This window comes from Acanthochromis polyacanthus, chromosome 5, assembly GCF_021347895.1.
Source record: "Acanthochromis polyacanthus isolate Apoly-LR-REF ecotype Palm Island chromosome 5, KAUST_Apoly_ChrSc, whole genome shotgun sequence".
Taxonomy (NCBI): Eukaryota; Metazoa; Chordata; class Actinopteri; family Pomacentridae; genus Acanthochromis; species Acanthochromis polyacanthus.
In genome coordinates, this window is record NC_067117.1 from 11,093,753 (window position 1) to 11,107,096 (window position 13,344).

The following is a 13,344-nucleotide window of genomic DNA, read 5'->3' on the forward strand; positions in this document are numbered from 1 at the left end:
ATGACCACTTTTGTCATTATAACTGTCCGTCTTATTCTTTAAGGAGTTTGTCATAACTCTTATTTGAGCTTTTGTCATTATTTTATTGCTCTCAGATCAGTCATGACCTTCAGATTTCAGTGACATCCTAGCTGGGTTTTCACTTTGTTAAAGAGGGACTTGTGGTTGTTGTGGCAATTGCTTTGATTTCTCTACTGGCTATGACATGCACTTTATTTTCATTTTAGACTGGATAGAAACAAATGCGGTCTCTGAGCCGTGCACTACGAACCAGGTTCAACATAGCCAGGCTTTCTGTGTGTTAGCTGACTCAACAAAACCTAAAACCCCAATGGGCATCACAATATCAACATTCTTTGTAAACTCAAGTCTTCATTTTCCATCTCTGTTTGCACTTCTATCAAAAAAAAGGCGTTTGAGCTGTGATTTGACCCATTTGACGGTGCACTGACTGCGCTGCTTGCTTTAGTCAAGAGTAATATAAGCGCTGTTGCTGCAAATTATAGAAGACAGGAATGGTGGTAGAAAATTGTTATCGTTTAAACATGATACTTAAGGAATGCACTCAAGTGTGACACTGTCTTTTAATTAAGGATTTGTGGAAATCACTTCATACAGCCAATTTGAATCCTAAACTGTGAACAGAACCTCCTCCAGTCCATATTAGCTGTGCTGATGTAGAAGGTTAAACGAGAGCCACCTGCATAACATTTACAACACTGGCTTTAGGCCTGACATTTCTTGCTAGCCCATGAATTTGACTTTGTAGTACAGCCCCTCGGTGGAAAAACAGTGCATCTGTCCCTAAACAACCTAAAAAATACCTGTTGCTAAATATATACTTCAACTTACAGTATAATCGATCAATTAAAATAATATCAGTTAAATGAGTGTTGACAAATGATGTCATTTTCATCGAACAGATTCACATATAAGTCACAAACTTGTAAAACGATGCCATTTTAAAAAACAAATCTAACCGGTTCAAATTTATTCAAATCACCTTCATCTGCCAAGAAAGTGTAAAAATAAACTAAATCTGACTCTCCATCTACTAACGCAAAATTGAACACATTCTTTTGAACTAAGGCAACAGATTATAAAAGAAAAATGAGTGTTTAAGAAGTACATTTACAGACGTGTAAAAGAACTAGAGTTTAAGTGCAAATTTAGGATGAACCAAAGTTTCGTGCTAATATACAGTTAGGAATAAATAGAGTTATTGACACAAGCAGGTAGGGTGAAATACTGTATAATAATGGTTCTCAAATTGTTCTATTTCTGCTCCACTGTCTCTGATCTGCTGATAAAAGGTGACTTTTCTCAGAAAATATTCGATAAATGAAGCAGAAATTTCCAAAATGTCTAGCTGATACACTTTGGATGAACTTTGAGAACTTGTTGACATATTTTAACTCATTTAGCACAGATTTTGTGTCTTTTTGGGCAAATTTTGACAAATTTCGGTCAACTTTTGAGTTACTGTAGACCATTTCTAACTCCTCCCACATCACGTTTGGACAATTTTAAAGTATTTTTGACAAATTTGGAGCCGTCTTGGACAGGTCTTGAATGAATTTTGGATAAATTTTGAGAAACTTTGGACACATTCTGAGAAACTTTGGATCATTGTGGACAACTTTGAGAAATCTTTGACATCTTAAGTAATTTTAAGTCATGTGACGTATAATAAGCACAGCATATAGAGTGGTTTAGGGTTGGTTTCCCTGACTGATTTAAATGTTCATCAGAGTGATGTCCTGGGGAAAGAACACTGACAAAAGTGCCTGAACGACTAATTTTTTAGAAACTGTTTTCCATTGCCAATGTACTAGATGTGTAATTCCAGCTGTGTTTTTCCTTCTACAGGAGAACACGTCGGACTGCGGGCGAGGTCACTCCTTCCGTCCGTCCCTCTCCACTTTGCTGCTCGTTCAGCTGCTCCTGCTTTACCCTGTCGTCAGTCCCCACTTTCACTTTCTATTACAATAATTCCATTTTCCTGCACTTCTGCTCCTTTTAGCCCTCCTGAGCTTCTGTCCCGTCCCAAAAACCCTCCGACCCCCCCGACCTCCGTGCCCTTGTGCCCTCCCCCTCTTTGGTATAGTCATAGGTAATAATGGGACTTCCCATCACAGCCAGCTGGAAGCCCTGAGTGCCGCGCTACCCAGCTCGCTTCAGTCTGTGTCGCTTAGTGACAACTGCCGGACGTTCGCGTCCTCAGCCAGTTAACCTTCATCTGCAGGAGGAGCGGGTGGTGCCAGACCACCTGGATCATCAGAGGCAACGTCAGAAAAGAGAAAAGAAACCCCCTCCCACCCCCACCACCGACCCCATCCACCGCCTCCACTGGTTCCAGATGAGTGAGGGGGGAAAAGGACAGCTCGATCCTCTCATCACAGACCTCCCACCGCATATAGACTAGAGAGTTGAGGTTGTCTGTCCGCCTTCGCTTCTGTCTGCCAGACAGGTGACGGGACTTCACCTCCTTCTCCTCTCCTCCATCTCAGAGTCTCGACACTCTGTCATTTGCCTCTCGTACGAGGCTGCGGACCATTCAGCCAGTTATAACCACCATAGAAGAAAATACCAGAACAAAAAAAAAAAAGACAAAAAAGAACTGTCAAGTATACAAAATGTCAAGTATAAACTGCTGAAGTGATGAGTATTCCAAACATCCAGTATATTTAGGTTTTAATTTGATAAAAGGAAGTTGTTAAGTGTTAACTGAAACAGACATGAATTCATTTATGCGCTATATCTACTTGCCAAAATGAGATATACTTTCATGTGGTCTTATTTTTATAGCCAAAACACGAAGAGGAGGCGGATTTAGATTTAGGATAAACCACGAGTGGAAGAGGAGACACTCAGCAACTGAATGCTGACTCACTTTGTGCAGCTCTTAATTACAGATTAATGCTTTTAAAAGAGGTCCACTGGGGATTATTGTAATTACACGATGGTAATCACATTTCTTGAAGTATTTTTCCTGATATTTACTATTTAAGGCTTGTGGCAGCTGTAAAATATGAATCAGTGTTTAGTTGCTGCAGGATCATTGTTGATGTCGTGTAATATTCTCTCCTTTATGATCAATCGACCATTCTGACCTCGGGTTTAGACTGATGTTTCACAAGAAAATGATAAAAAGAAGACATCCTCGTGCTCTCTGACGAGAAAACTCACCTCTGCCAATCCTCATGAGGCTTCTCCAGTAACCTCTACTAACGCTCCTAATCACGATTTGTACATGTGCTTTCCTTCTGTCACAGTATACACACCAAGATCTCTGCCTCATAGTAGTTCCAGGTGGGTTATTTTCTGTTTTTTTGTTGTTGTTGTTTTTTTGTTTTTTGGGGGGGAAGGGAGGGGGTGATTGTGTTTTCTTCTTCGGGGGCTTGTATTACCTTTGACTGATGCTGTTCAAACTTCGAAACCATTCGCTGCTGGGGGATAGGGGCTTATCAACATTTCCAACAAAAGTGCAGAAGAGGCCACTAAATATGGTGATCACGTGCAGTAGTAGTCCGGTTGTAATCCATCACAGTTTGTCATTTTTGATCATTAGCGATGTGTGAAAAGTCATTTTAGACTTCCATGTTTAGGAGCCGCTCTGTTTCATAGTGCCTTGATGCACTTTGTTTTGGAACGCATCGGCAGTGTAAGAGTAGAGCTACTGTATAGTACCTTTATAAAGCAGCCACCTTCTTCGAGGCTTTGGCCGCTACAGGAGCCTGAGACTGAATCTGTCGGCTATAGATAATAGCTTTACACAGAGCCATCGCACTGACTGGCTCGGCTTAATGTATTCGCCCTCTTGGCTGTCGTTGCTGTACTCCTCCAGAGCCACCTGACCGTCATCATATGGAGTTACTATACCGTTCCTTTACGAAGCCATGTATAGAGCTACGACACACTATCAGCATACAGCGACTTAACTGGCCATAGAGCGTTTTTAGGGCCACCTGACTGCTATAGTTCTGCCTGACTCGTATGTGTTTGTGTGTGGATGTGCGTGCGCGTTAGTTTGTGTTTAAAAACCCTCAAAGGGAATGTCTTTTAAAATGAGCTGTGGAGTGTATGAGGGACGACGGTGGTGCCAGCACGGCCGTTCTGTCCTGTTCCTGTGTTGCAGCGGTGATGTTGTTGTCGAGAAGAAAAATGGGGATTTTCCTGAAACAAGACTCATCTTTAAACTGCTTAAATACAAATATACGGAAGCAGAGGTGTCCGAAAGAATGTGTAGTTCATCAGTGTTTTCTGTTTCCAATGCAACATAGTTAACAAAGCCTCTCTAAATGCCTTAGTGTTACACAATACGGAGCTCTGATACCCCCCATGTACCCTCACACGCACACACACACACACACACACAAATAGATCCTGAAGTATTCACTCCCCTGGGTTTTCTTGGTGTTACGCAGTAAGTATAGTGAGCTCTACTTTTGTATTTTCACGTCTTGGGAATGATTAGTTATTGATCGATGCCTGTTTGATTAAGCGCTTGAAAGCTGGTGGGAGTTTTTAAATTTCAAAAGCCTCCAACCTTCGATGTTCACACCCACCCGAAACTCACTGTATTGCTCAGGTGGGGATGATTCACACGACGATTTGGAGCTTAACTACACACTCTGTACAGTTGTTGGTACTATTTGATGTGACAAATCATGCTGGCACAGTTAACTGCAGCTCGGCTCTGAACAAATCTGAGAAAACTGAAGTTGAAATTGATCATTTAAGATTTCAAAAATTGGCTCTCCTCGGCGTGGGATGCTGGATGCAGTTTGGCTTTTCTGGCATTTGTTTGTCTCTGTCCTGTGCCATTGATTCTGTCCGTATTCCCCTATTTCCACTGTCTTTAAATGAACGCTACACGTGCCTGTGGAAATGTACCCCCTGCCACTTCCTCTCTTTTCCTGGATCTGTATGCATACAGTCTCACACCTGAAACTGAATATGTAGGCCTACACTTTGTGCACCTGCACTGAGACATTATGCACAACGCACACACCTATAAGCAAACGTGTAATGGCACTTGTTCATGCCCAGCTGGGAGGTGTCAAACACCGGGCAGACGTAAAGCCAATAGCGACTCTTCCCAGGTGTTTTCTTTCTTTGTGAGTGGACGGGATGTCAGAGGCAAGCTCAGGGAGTGGGTCTCCACAGAGCAGCACGGGCCTGATAAACAGAAGGTCATGGAGGAATCATGTAGTGATGTACGAGTGTGCATCCTGACGTAAAACGACGTCTTCTTAAGGGGGACACACGTCTGATTTCTGTGGTTGGACAAATTTACTTTTTGCCAAAAAAAAAAAAGAAAAAATAAAAAATTGGACCAGCTTGGGGATGAAAGGGAGGTGTTCGCTTTAAAACAAGGAAAAGGAGGGTTTCCATGAAGCGCCCTCCCGACCCTCGCTGCATCTGTGTCGGTGCGTCTCTGTGGGAAAGACGCGTGTATGTGATTCTGTAGTCTGTAGTCTGGTGCTATGTGACCATGTTTGACAAGTGTGTGAAAAAATAACAGCTACATTTAGAGAAAAAAAAAAAAAGAGTAAAAATCAGTCGAATTTTAAGTGAAGTTTAAAAAAAATAGGAATACAGCACTGTTAAGTTTGAGATCTGACGTCAAAATGTTTAAAAAAAATTTTGTTTTTTTGTTTTCTTTCTTGTATGTGTGTGTGAGTATGAATGTTTGTGTGCGTGAAAGATTTAGCTCCTTCTTTTCTGGGCACTGGTCCATGTCGCTCCATTCTTTTGTACAGATGAAGCTAAAAAAAAACAAAAAAAAAGAAGAAGAGGGCAAAATTTGTAAAATATTGTGTCTGTGACTCCTTGTAAAATATTTTCAAATTGTTTATTACAGAGAATCAGTTATTAAATAATGTTCATATTTTTCACTTCATTTCATCTCTTGGTGTTTGGGTTCTTCAGCAAAATGCAGCCGGTGATTGATTTATGCGCTGAGTTCTACTGAAAATATGAAATCTCTTAAAAAGCAAAGTCATAATTGTAGCTCTACAATTAGCTTTAATGTTACCAAGTTTCAACATTTTGGGAAATACTGTCATTTGCTTTCTTAGCCAACTTAGCTTAGGGGAGATGGCCTGCCTGGATCTGTTCAAATTCTACCATCATGGTCATGCCTTATAAAAATATAGTAGAAATAGAAAGAGAACATGACTTGTGAACAACTGATTTGCTTTGTGTCTTCATCATGAAGATGTGTTATAGCACTCCATGTTTTTTTAATCTCATTTTGGTCATTTTGTCTGTGATAAGTGTTAATTTTGCATGTCTTTGTGGTTATTTTGCATCCTTTTATAGTTAGTTTGTGTCACATTGTGGTCAATTTGCATCTCTCTGTAACTCTTTCATCTCTGGAACTTTTCTTTCTTTCTTTTGGGGTCATTTTGGTGATTTGGTGGCCCTCTGTATCATTCTTTCCTTACACTGAACATCTGTTTTGTTTTCAACCAGTTCTGTATTACTGACTGCTGTGACCGATAAATCAGAGCTTCCACAAAGTTTCACAGTCATAATTAACTTTTTTACAAAAAAACCAAAGTGTAAAATTTGGGATCTTTGAATTTTAATGTTGCAATATTACTTCAAGGCCTGAACCAGTTGCCACACAACCGGCAGAGACTCTTAATTGTGTGGATAAAACAAAAAGACGGCTTGTTCATCAGTGAGCTTTAGACATGCTGGTAAATGGATCTGTAGCCAGTGTTTCCCAAAATGTTGAGGTTGAACTTTTACAGGAAAAGTGAATCTGCTTTCATTGTTAGATCAGACTTGATTTGAAGACATCAGTAAAACACTGGATCAAGCAGTGCAGGAGGACGTCGCAGCCTGAATTCCTCATGGAAGCGTCGTGTTCTTTTCCTCCGAGTCACGTATGTTTGATTGCTTTGTTCAGAATCTTTCCGCTTCACAGATTACTAAGGAAGCCTGTCAGGGCTTTGTGCCAAGTGTCCGGGTCGTCCAGGTAACACGCGTGCCCCGCCCCCTTCATCACCACCACGCTGTGATTGGCCAGATTACTCAGGTTACGGAGCGACACCTCTCCGAGCTGAGTGTCCTGGTCGCCATAAACGATCAGCGTTGGGACCTAAACACACAAGTGAGGATTTTGGTGAATCACTTCCACAGTCCATTTGAAAATCCGTCTCCGATTTTTATTTGTTTTTATATTCAAACCCGTATCTAAAGAGATTTTGTAAACGTCCTACATTTTACCTCACACTAAAAGAAAATCAAGCTGGTCTTGTGAATAAGATGCAGCTCAGAGACCAGCATTTTATTTATTAGGTGTGACAGATTTATGTGTCTAGATGTTAAGAAGAGACTGTAGTCCAGCTGACCAGGATGTTCACTTTTTTCATTCATAAAAAGGATATAAACCAGTGTGGCCGGTTTGACAGATTATGACAGATCAGTCACCTGATTAAAAAGGACACGTCAGCACATATCAGATGACACAATCGAAACATATCAGCAAGGTAAAACATCTTTTTTACTGATTTGCTGATGTAGAAAAAACGTTACCTTATAATCATACACGACAAAATGAGAATAATTCAAGTAAACAGTAAATACTCTATCCATGTACTGCTGCCATTTGTAAAGCTAGGAGACTTGCTGGAGACTGGGCACATGGTCTGAGGACAAGGTGTCCGTACTTTTAAGGTGCTAGTATCAGAAAAACACTCATTCCTGACTGTTCAGGTGTAAGAAGTGGCCTGTGTCCAACCATTTCTGTAACTTTCCAACATTTGCACCCACTTTACATGTGGCCGGCCAGCTGTGTGGAGGTGAGAATGGAGCTTGTTAAGCCTTCTTTTTTTTTTTTCCCCTCCGATTCTCAACAACTTTTTCTGTCACTCTTTGTGTGAACAGCCACTATGAATGCCTTCCAGGAGAGACGGTCTGAGAATATCCTCGGTTATTGCTCTGTGTAAAGGATTACGCCGCTGTGACAGCAGGCTTTTCAACCCACTTTCGAGTGTGTCCATCTGTAAGACCTACAACTCACTGTGAGAGTTCTTTTCAAGCATGACCCAATTCTCAGTTCCTAACAACGGGCAAGCCACAAAAAATGCCAGGTCCAAAAATTCAATATAATGCCACCTTATAGCGTTTTTCATTACAGTTTTGTACCTCTTTCAGTTATAAATTTGTAATGCTGGCTTCCCTATGGCATCATAGGGGCTATTTTCAGCCTTGAGAAAGTCACAGAAGACATTATGTAACTGTTTTTTTCAGGCAGAGTAACACTCAATACTGACTTCCACGTGCAAAACCAGCAGAGTGTGCTTTAAAAAAAGTTTAAACAGCAAAATGTACACGCTTATTTTGCAGGAAAACTACATAATACAAATATGGCTGTGAGTTATATTTACTGATGCCCTAATGTATAAGAATGAAAGTAGAAAGACAACATATGTAGAAGTCTTGCTGTTTAAATGTTAAGTAAAAACAAAAGTAGGACTGCAATCTTTCTCACTGTTGAATAATCAGTTGATTATCTTCAGATTATTTAATTAGTTGTTTGGTCGAGAAAATGGTGATGACCTTAAATTTTTCATCCAAAACCCAAAGATATTTTGTTTACCGTCACACAGAAGCAAAGAAGGTAGAAAATTCTTAAAGTTAACATGCTGAAATCCCAGACTTTTGATGTGTTTTCCTTAAAAAAAACCTATTAATTATCAAAAACGTTGGTGACTTATTTAACAATTGACAACTGACTAAGCTAGAAAGCCTCATTATGCAGTTGAATGTCCCTCGTCATTATATTATTGTATTATTATTGATTGTGGTTCTTTGTCTGCATTTTATGTTGTAGCTGTCAGTGTAGGACAAAATTTTACTAGTTTATGCACTAATGAGCAGTTAATTCTAAAACAGCGCATCTTGTTTTACAACTTGATCACATGTTTCGTACATAAAACCTTTTAAAGGTAACTTTAGCTGTCAAAAAAAACCTACAATATTAGTGGAGAGTAGAAGAAATATGAAAAATATTTTCCCATCAGGCACAGACAATCATCTTGTCCTCGATTAAGAGCTCAGTGCATTTACTTTGGCACGTTCACTTGTTTTTGGAGGGACTCTACTTTTTAGTAACCCATAAAGTTCATAATCCATCTTCTTCAGCGTCGAGGCACCTTCACTTGGTTTGCCATCTAAGAAATTTAATTTTTCAAGAAGTTTTGAGCTGGATGAAAGCCAGTGGTGACTGTGAAAGTACTCTTTTGAAAAGGGGAGCGCGATGTGCTGGAAAATGGGATGACATTCACGGTTGCTTGAGTTTTCCTTTAAGGAAGAAATGAAAAGCGCACACACTGTTAAAAAAAAAAAAAAAAGTTTGCAGGAAAAGAAGCCACACAGAAACATGGAGTGGAAGCAAATCCTGACATTCAGACTGTACCTTTACACTCTTGTACTGCTCTGCCGTGAATTTCTCCGTGCAGATGGGAGCTATGGGGATGTAGGCTCGTATCAGAGACGGGTGCTGCAGCAGGAAGTTGAGGGAATACATCCCACTGAGGGACGGGCTGATCACCACCACCGGGCTCACACTCAGCTGCTCACACACCTCCTTCAGAAAAGTTGATGGAGCCACTTCTCCCACAGCGGCCGGGGCCTCGGCTGAGTTAGACCGACCAAATCCTGCGGACAGAGAGCAGATTTACAGAGGAAGAAGAAGAGGGGGGACACGAGTGAAGTTTTATTTTGAAGTATAGCTGGATTTTTTTTTTTTTTAAATGAAGGAACCTGGGAAAAATTCTCTCTTTCTTCAGAAGTTACCTTCATGATTTATACAAAGTCCCTGAAACCAGTTTGAATGAACTGTTATATTAACCCTTTGAACTCCAAAAAATTGTCAAAATTGCCCAATTTATCACAACCAGAGAGTGTAAAAACGTTTTTAAAAATTCTCATTGTTTTTAAAGGTCAATAAGCTGCTCATCTGTAATGTGGCTGAACCCAATCAAAACATACAACTATATTTTATCAGAATCACTTTACATAGGCTGCACAGTGATCACTGGATCGCACCGTCGCCCAGCAGCTAGAAGATTCCTGGTTCACGTCCCTGCCTTCCTGGGATCTTCCTGCATGGAGTTAGCATGTTCTCCCTGTGCATGTATGGCTTTTCTCCAGATAGTCTGCTGTCCCCTGTCTTCCCCCTAAGTCAGCTGAGATAGACTCTAGCCCCCCACTGCTACTCTAATAAGGATTAAGTGGTGTATAGATAATGGATGGACTTTATTCTACATGTCTCAAGTAAGAAAGTGAACCATTTACTGTAACCAGATTCTTAAAAAAAAAAAAAAAAAACTAAAAAATCTGCCCTACCTGTCCCCAAAATTCTAACTTTTTGCTGAATTGCAGGCTGTGTTTCCACAGAGCAGAAAGGAGACAATTAGTCCAAACAAATTAGAAATGTAAGAATTAAAATATCTAAAGAACAAGGAGCCATTTTTTCCAGTGCTGGTAACACCTGGGGCACTGATGAGTAAAGTGTAAATTTTGATTCTATTTGTTATATGTATATATATACATGTACACTACCGTTCAGAAGTTTGGGGTCACTTAAAAAAGCCCTTCCTTTTGAAAGAAAAGCAGTTTTGTCAATGAAGATAACATTAAACGAATCAGATATCCAGTCTAGACATTGTTAATCTGGTAAATGACTATTATTTTTAATGGAATATCTCCATAGGGGTACAGAGGAACATTTCCAGCAACCATCACCCCTGTGTTCTAATGCTACATTGTGTTAGCTAATGGTGCTGAAAGGCTAATTGGTGATTAGAAAACCCTTGTGCAATTATGTTAGCACATGAATAAAAGTGAGTTTTCATGGAAAACATGAAATTGCCTGGGTGAACCCAAACTTTTGAACGGTAGTTCATATAACAAATCAAGGAAATTCAACTAGATTTTTTTTCTTTTATATGGAATTATAACTACGTCACACTACACAGAGGACATTTTGAAGTTCTCTTTACTTCCAGCTTTGGTCGTGCTGTTTCCATAGAGATGCAGAACGAATGAACCCACAGTGAGTAAAACGTGACGGCTGCAAGAAATGCTTAGAAGCTGCTTGGAGTTCGGAGGGCTGACCACAGGTCTGGCATAATTAACATCAAGTCTCTCATTCCACTTTTAGTGAGCAGCTCTAAAAGACACGGCCACACTGCTGACATTAGAGGTAAAAGATTTGCCGAAGACCAGCAACTGTGAATCTGTTTTGGACCCCTAAACGTCTGGATTCTGGACTTCAGCCTGCTTTGCCTCCTTCCTCATCCAGACTTGCATAAAGCAGTAAAGAAGACCCAGTTTGTTCCAGGGCAGACCCACCTGGCAGGTCGATGGCCACAGCACGACAGCCTGCTTTAGCCAGAACCTCCAGAGTGCCGATTTTGAGCCAGTTTTCTGATGAGAAGCGGATACCATGGAGAAGCAAAACTGACATCTTCACGTCTCCTGTGGCAGGTTCACTTTGTCTGTAGAACAGCGGAGCTTTGCAGCTCTCCACCTGCACGCTGCCCTCGGTCATCTTAACAGCAGACATCCTGAACAGAAAGAAACAGCGAGCGGGCATTTTAGGTCATTATTGTAGAAAATAACACTGCAGTTGAACTCAGACAAAAAAGGATGCAGATTAGATGTTTTAAAGGATTAGCATACAGTTTCTACATGTGAATAACTGACCAGCTTCTGAAAGAGAGTCCAGTATATCCGAATCTGTGGTAAATGCCGAAACAAGAAAAAAAAAGTGTGTGGCCATATTAGTGAAAATGTGAAATTAAATGCAACAATGCATTACCATTTGCTCTTAGTTTATTAAAGGTCTTGGACAGAGAAAGATCAGATTAATATTACACAACCTCAGACTAATGAAAACAATGACTCACTCAATAAACTGGGTCTGATGTCTATTGAGCAACTGTGGATACAGAAAGTCCAGTGCTCCGTGTTTCTATCAGACAAAAGACTCATTCAAAGGATTAATTTCCTTTTTCCAATGTTTTCTGGTATGGAATATTTAAAAAAGGAATGTGCACATTTTGTAAAAAGCTTCTTTTTAAATGACAAAGTGACTCAGTCAACTCAAATCTTTTCTCTCACCAGTTGCTTGTAAATGAAAAAAGTGACGTTCACTGTACTTTAAACACAGTTGACCTAAAGAAGAAAACTAGTATAAGTTTTACTTCACTTGGGCATTTTTTTCTCTTCAAGTAACAAATAAGTTGACAACATTTTAAATGTTTAAAACTATTGCAAATGAATCAAAAAGAATACAGCATTTATTATGTGTATTTTTGAACAATTGTATTAGTGGATAAACAGATTAAATATGTCTTTTAATTTCTGATAAATGCATTATAGCGTATAGAACTCCTTAATTAAATGTAGTTCTGCACATTTTGTTGAATATAAAGATTTAAAGTGTTGCCCTGTTGAATATATGAAGCAAACAGAACCATATTTGACGCAGAAAGCAGCAGAACATGGAAATCCTCAAACAAACTCAACTTTTAAACGTTGAACTGATTCCTGGTAAACAAAAAAGGGAGGCTCAGATTTCAGCTTCTGTTGAATTTACAGCCTTCTGGCACAGTGTCAGCAAAAGTTTAAACATTAACTTCGTGCATTAGATCGCACCGTTTTGCACAATGTTGCTTTTTTAAATTCGCAAACACTCGGTTCTCTGCGCGTAAAATCCTCCATCCATCCTTCATCTGTTGCCCTCTGAAGTGAAATCAGCTCACAGAAGAAGAGTTTCTGCACATCTGACGGGTTAAACAGTCCGATCAAAGTCCAGATTAGATTATTTCATTTGTAATGTCGAACTCTTCTCCCCACACTTCTGGCTTTTTATCGCGATGCATAATGAACCCGACCTTTCTTTTTCTTACCTGTTTGCCTCCAGAGACGATCAGCTGGTTAAAGAGCAAAACAAAGCGGCACAGTTAGGCGTTGAAACAGTTGGGAGTTTCGCTTGATTACCCGGAAAACAGGACTAACAAGACGGGAAAAAAAAAACCCTGGAAGTTATTCTACTGACGCCTAGCGTTTGCCAGGAGAACTGCTTTTATAGTGGCAGGAATTAAAAGACTTTTTTGTTAGTTTTCTTGCAGGATTTTGAGTTTAATGCTGATGCACACTGCTGGGCTGCAGATGTCTGAGCAGCATGAAAAAGTCGCATGAACAAGAAGTGATGTGCCATCGTCCATTAATGATTAATACCTGTATTGATTGGCTGTGTTTTGGGGATTAGTCCCACTGTTTGAGTAAGGGCTCAGTGTTCCTGAGTGGGTGGAT

At 40.1% G+C, this 13,344-nt stretch overlaps 2 protein-coding genes across 5 annotated transcripts in view; one reads left to right on the plus strand and one right to left on the minus strand.

Moving 5' to 3' along the window:
• The window catches only part of cacna2d2a (calcium channel, voltage-dependent, alpha 2/delta subunit 2a), a 160,726-nt gene extending 154,821 nt beyond the window's left edge, over positions 1-5,905 (plus strand). For all 3 annotated transcript variants that reach the window (XM_022207975.2, XM_022207976.2, XM_022207977.2), the window contains one exon: positions 1,870-5,905. In XM_022207975.2, coding sequence (XP_022063667.1) covers positions 1,870-1,992 — 123 coding nt within the window. In that variant the 3' untranslated portion in view covers positions 1,993-5,905. The remainder of the gene's footprint in view (positions 1-1,869) is intronic.
• abhd14b (abhydrolase domain containing 14B) lies at positions 5,844-13,203 on the minus strand. Of its 2 annotated transcripts, none has more exons than XM_022207980.2 (4): positions 12,939-13,203; positions 11,377-11,591; positions 9,437-9,678; positions 5,844-7,114 (listed from the first exon to the last, which is right to left on the minus strand). In XM_022207980.2, exons 2-4 carry the CDS (start codon positions 11,588-11,590, stop codon positions 6,935-6,937), a joined length of 636 nt encoding a protein of 211 aa, XP_022063672.1. In that variant the 5' UTR covers position 11,591; positions 12,939-13,203; the 3' UTR covers positions 5,844-6,934. The 2 variants fall into 2 exon arrangements, with proteins under 2 accessions (XP_022063672.1, XP_022063673.1); XM_022207981.2 differs by lacking the exon at positions 12,939-13,203 and adding an exon at positions 11,731-11,882.
• Between the last annotated feature and the right edge of the window lie 141 nt (positions 13,204-13,344).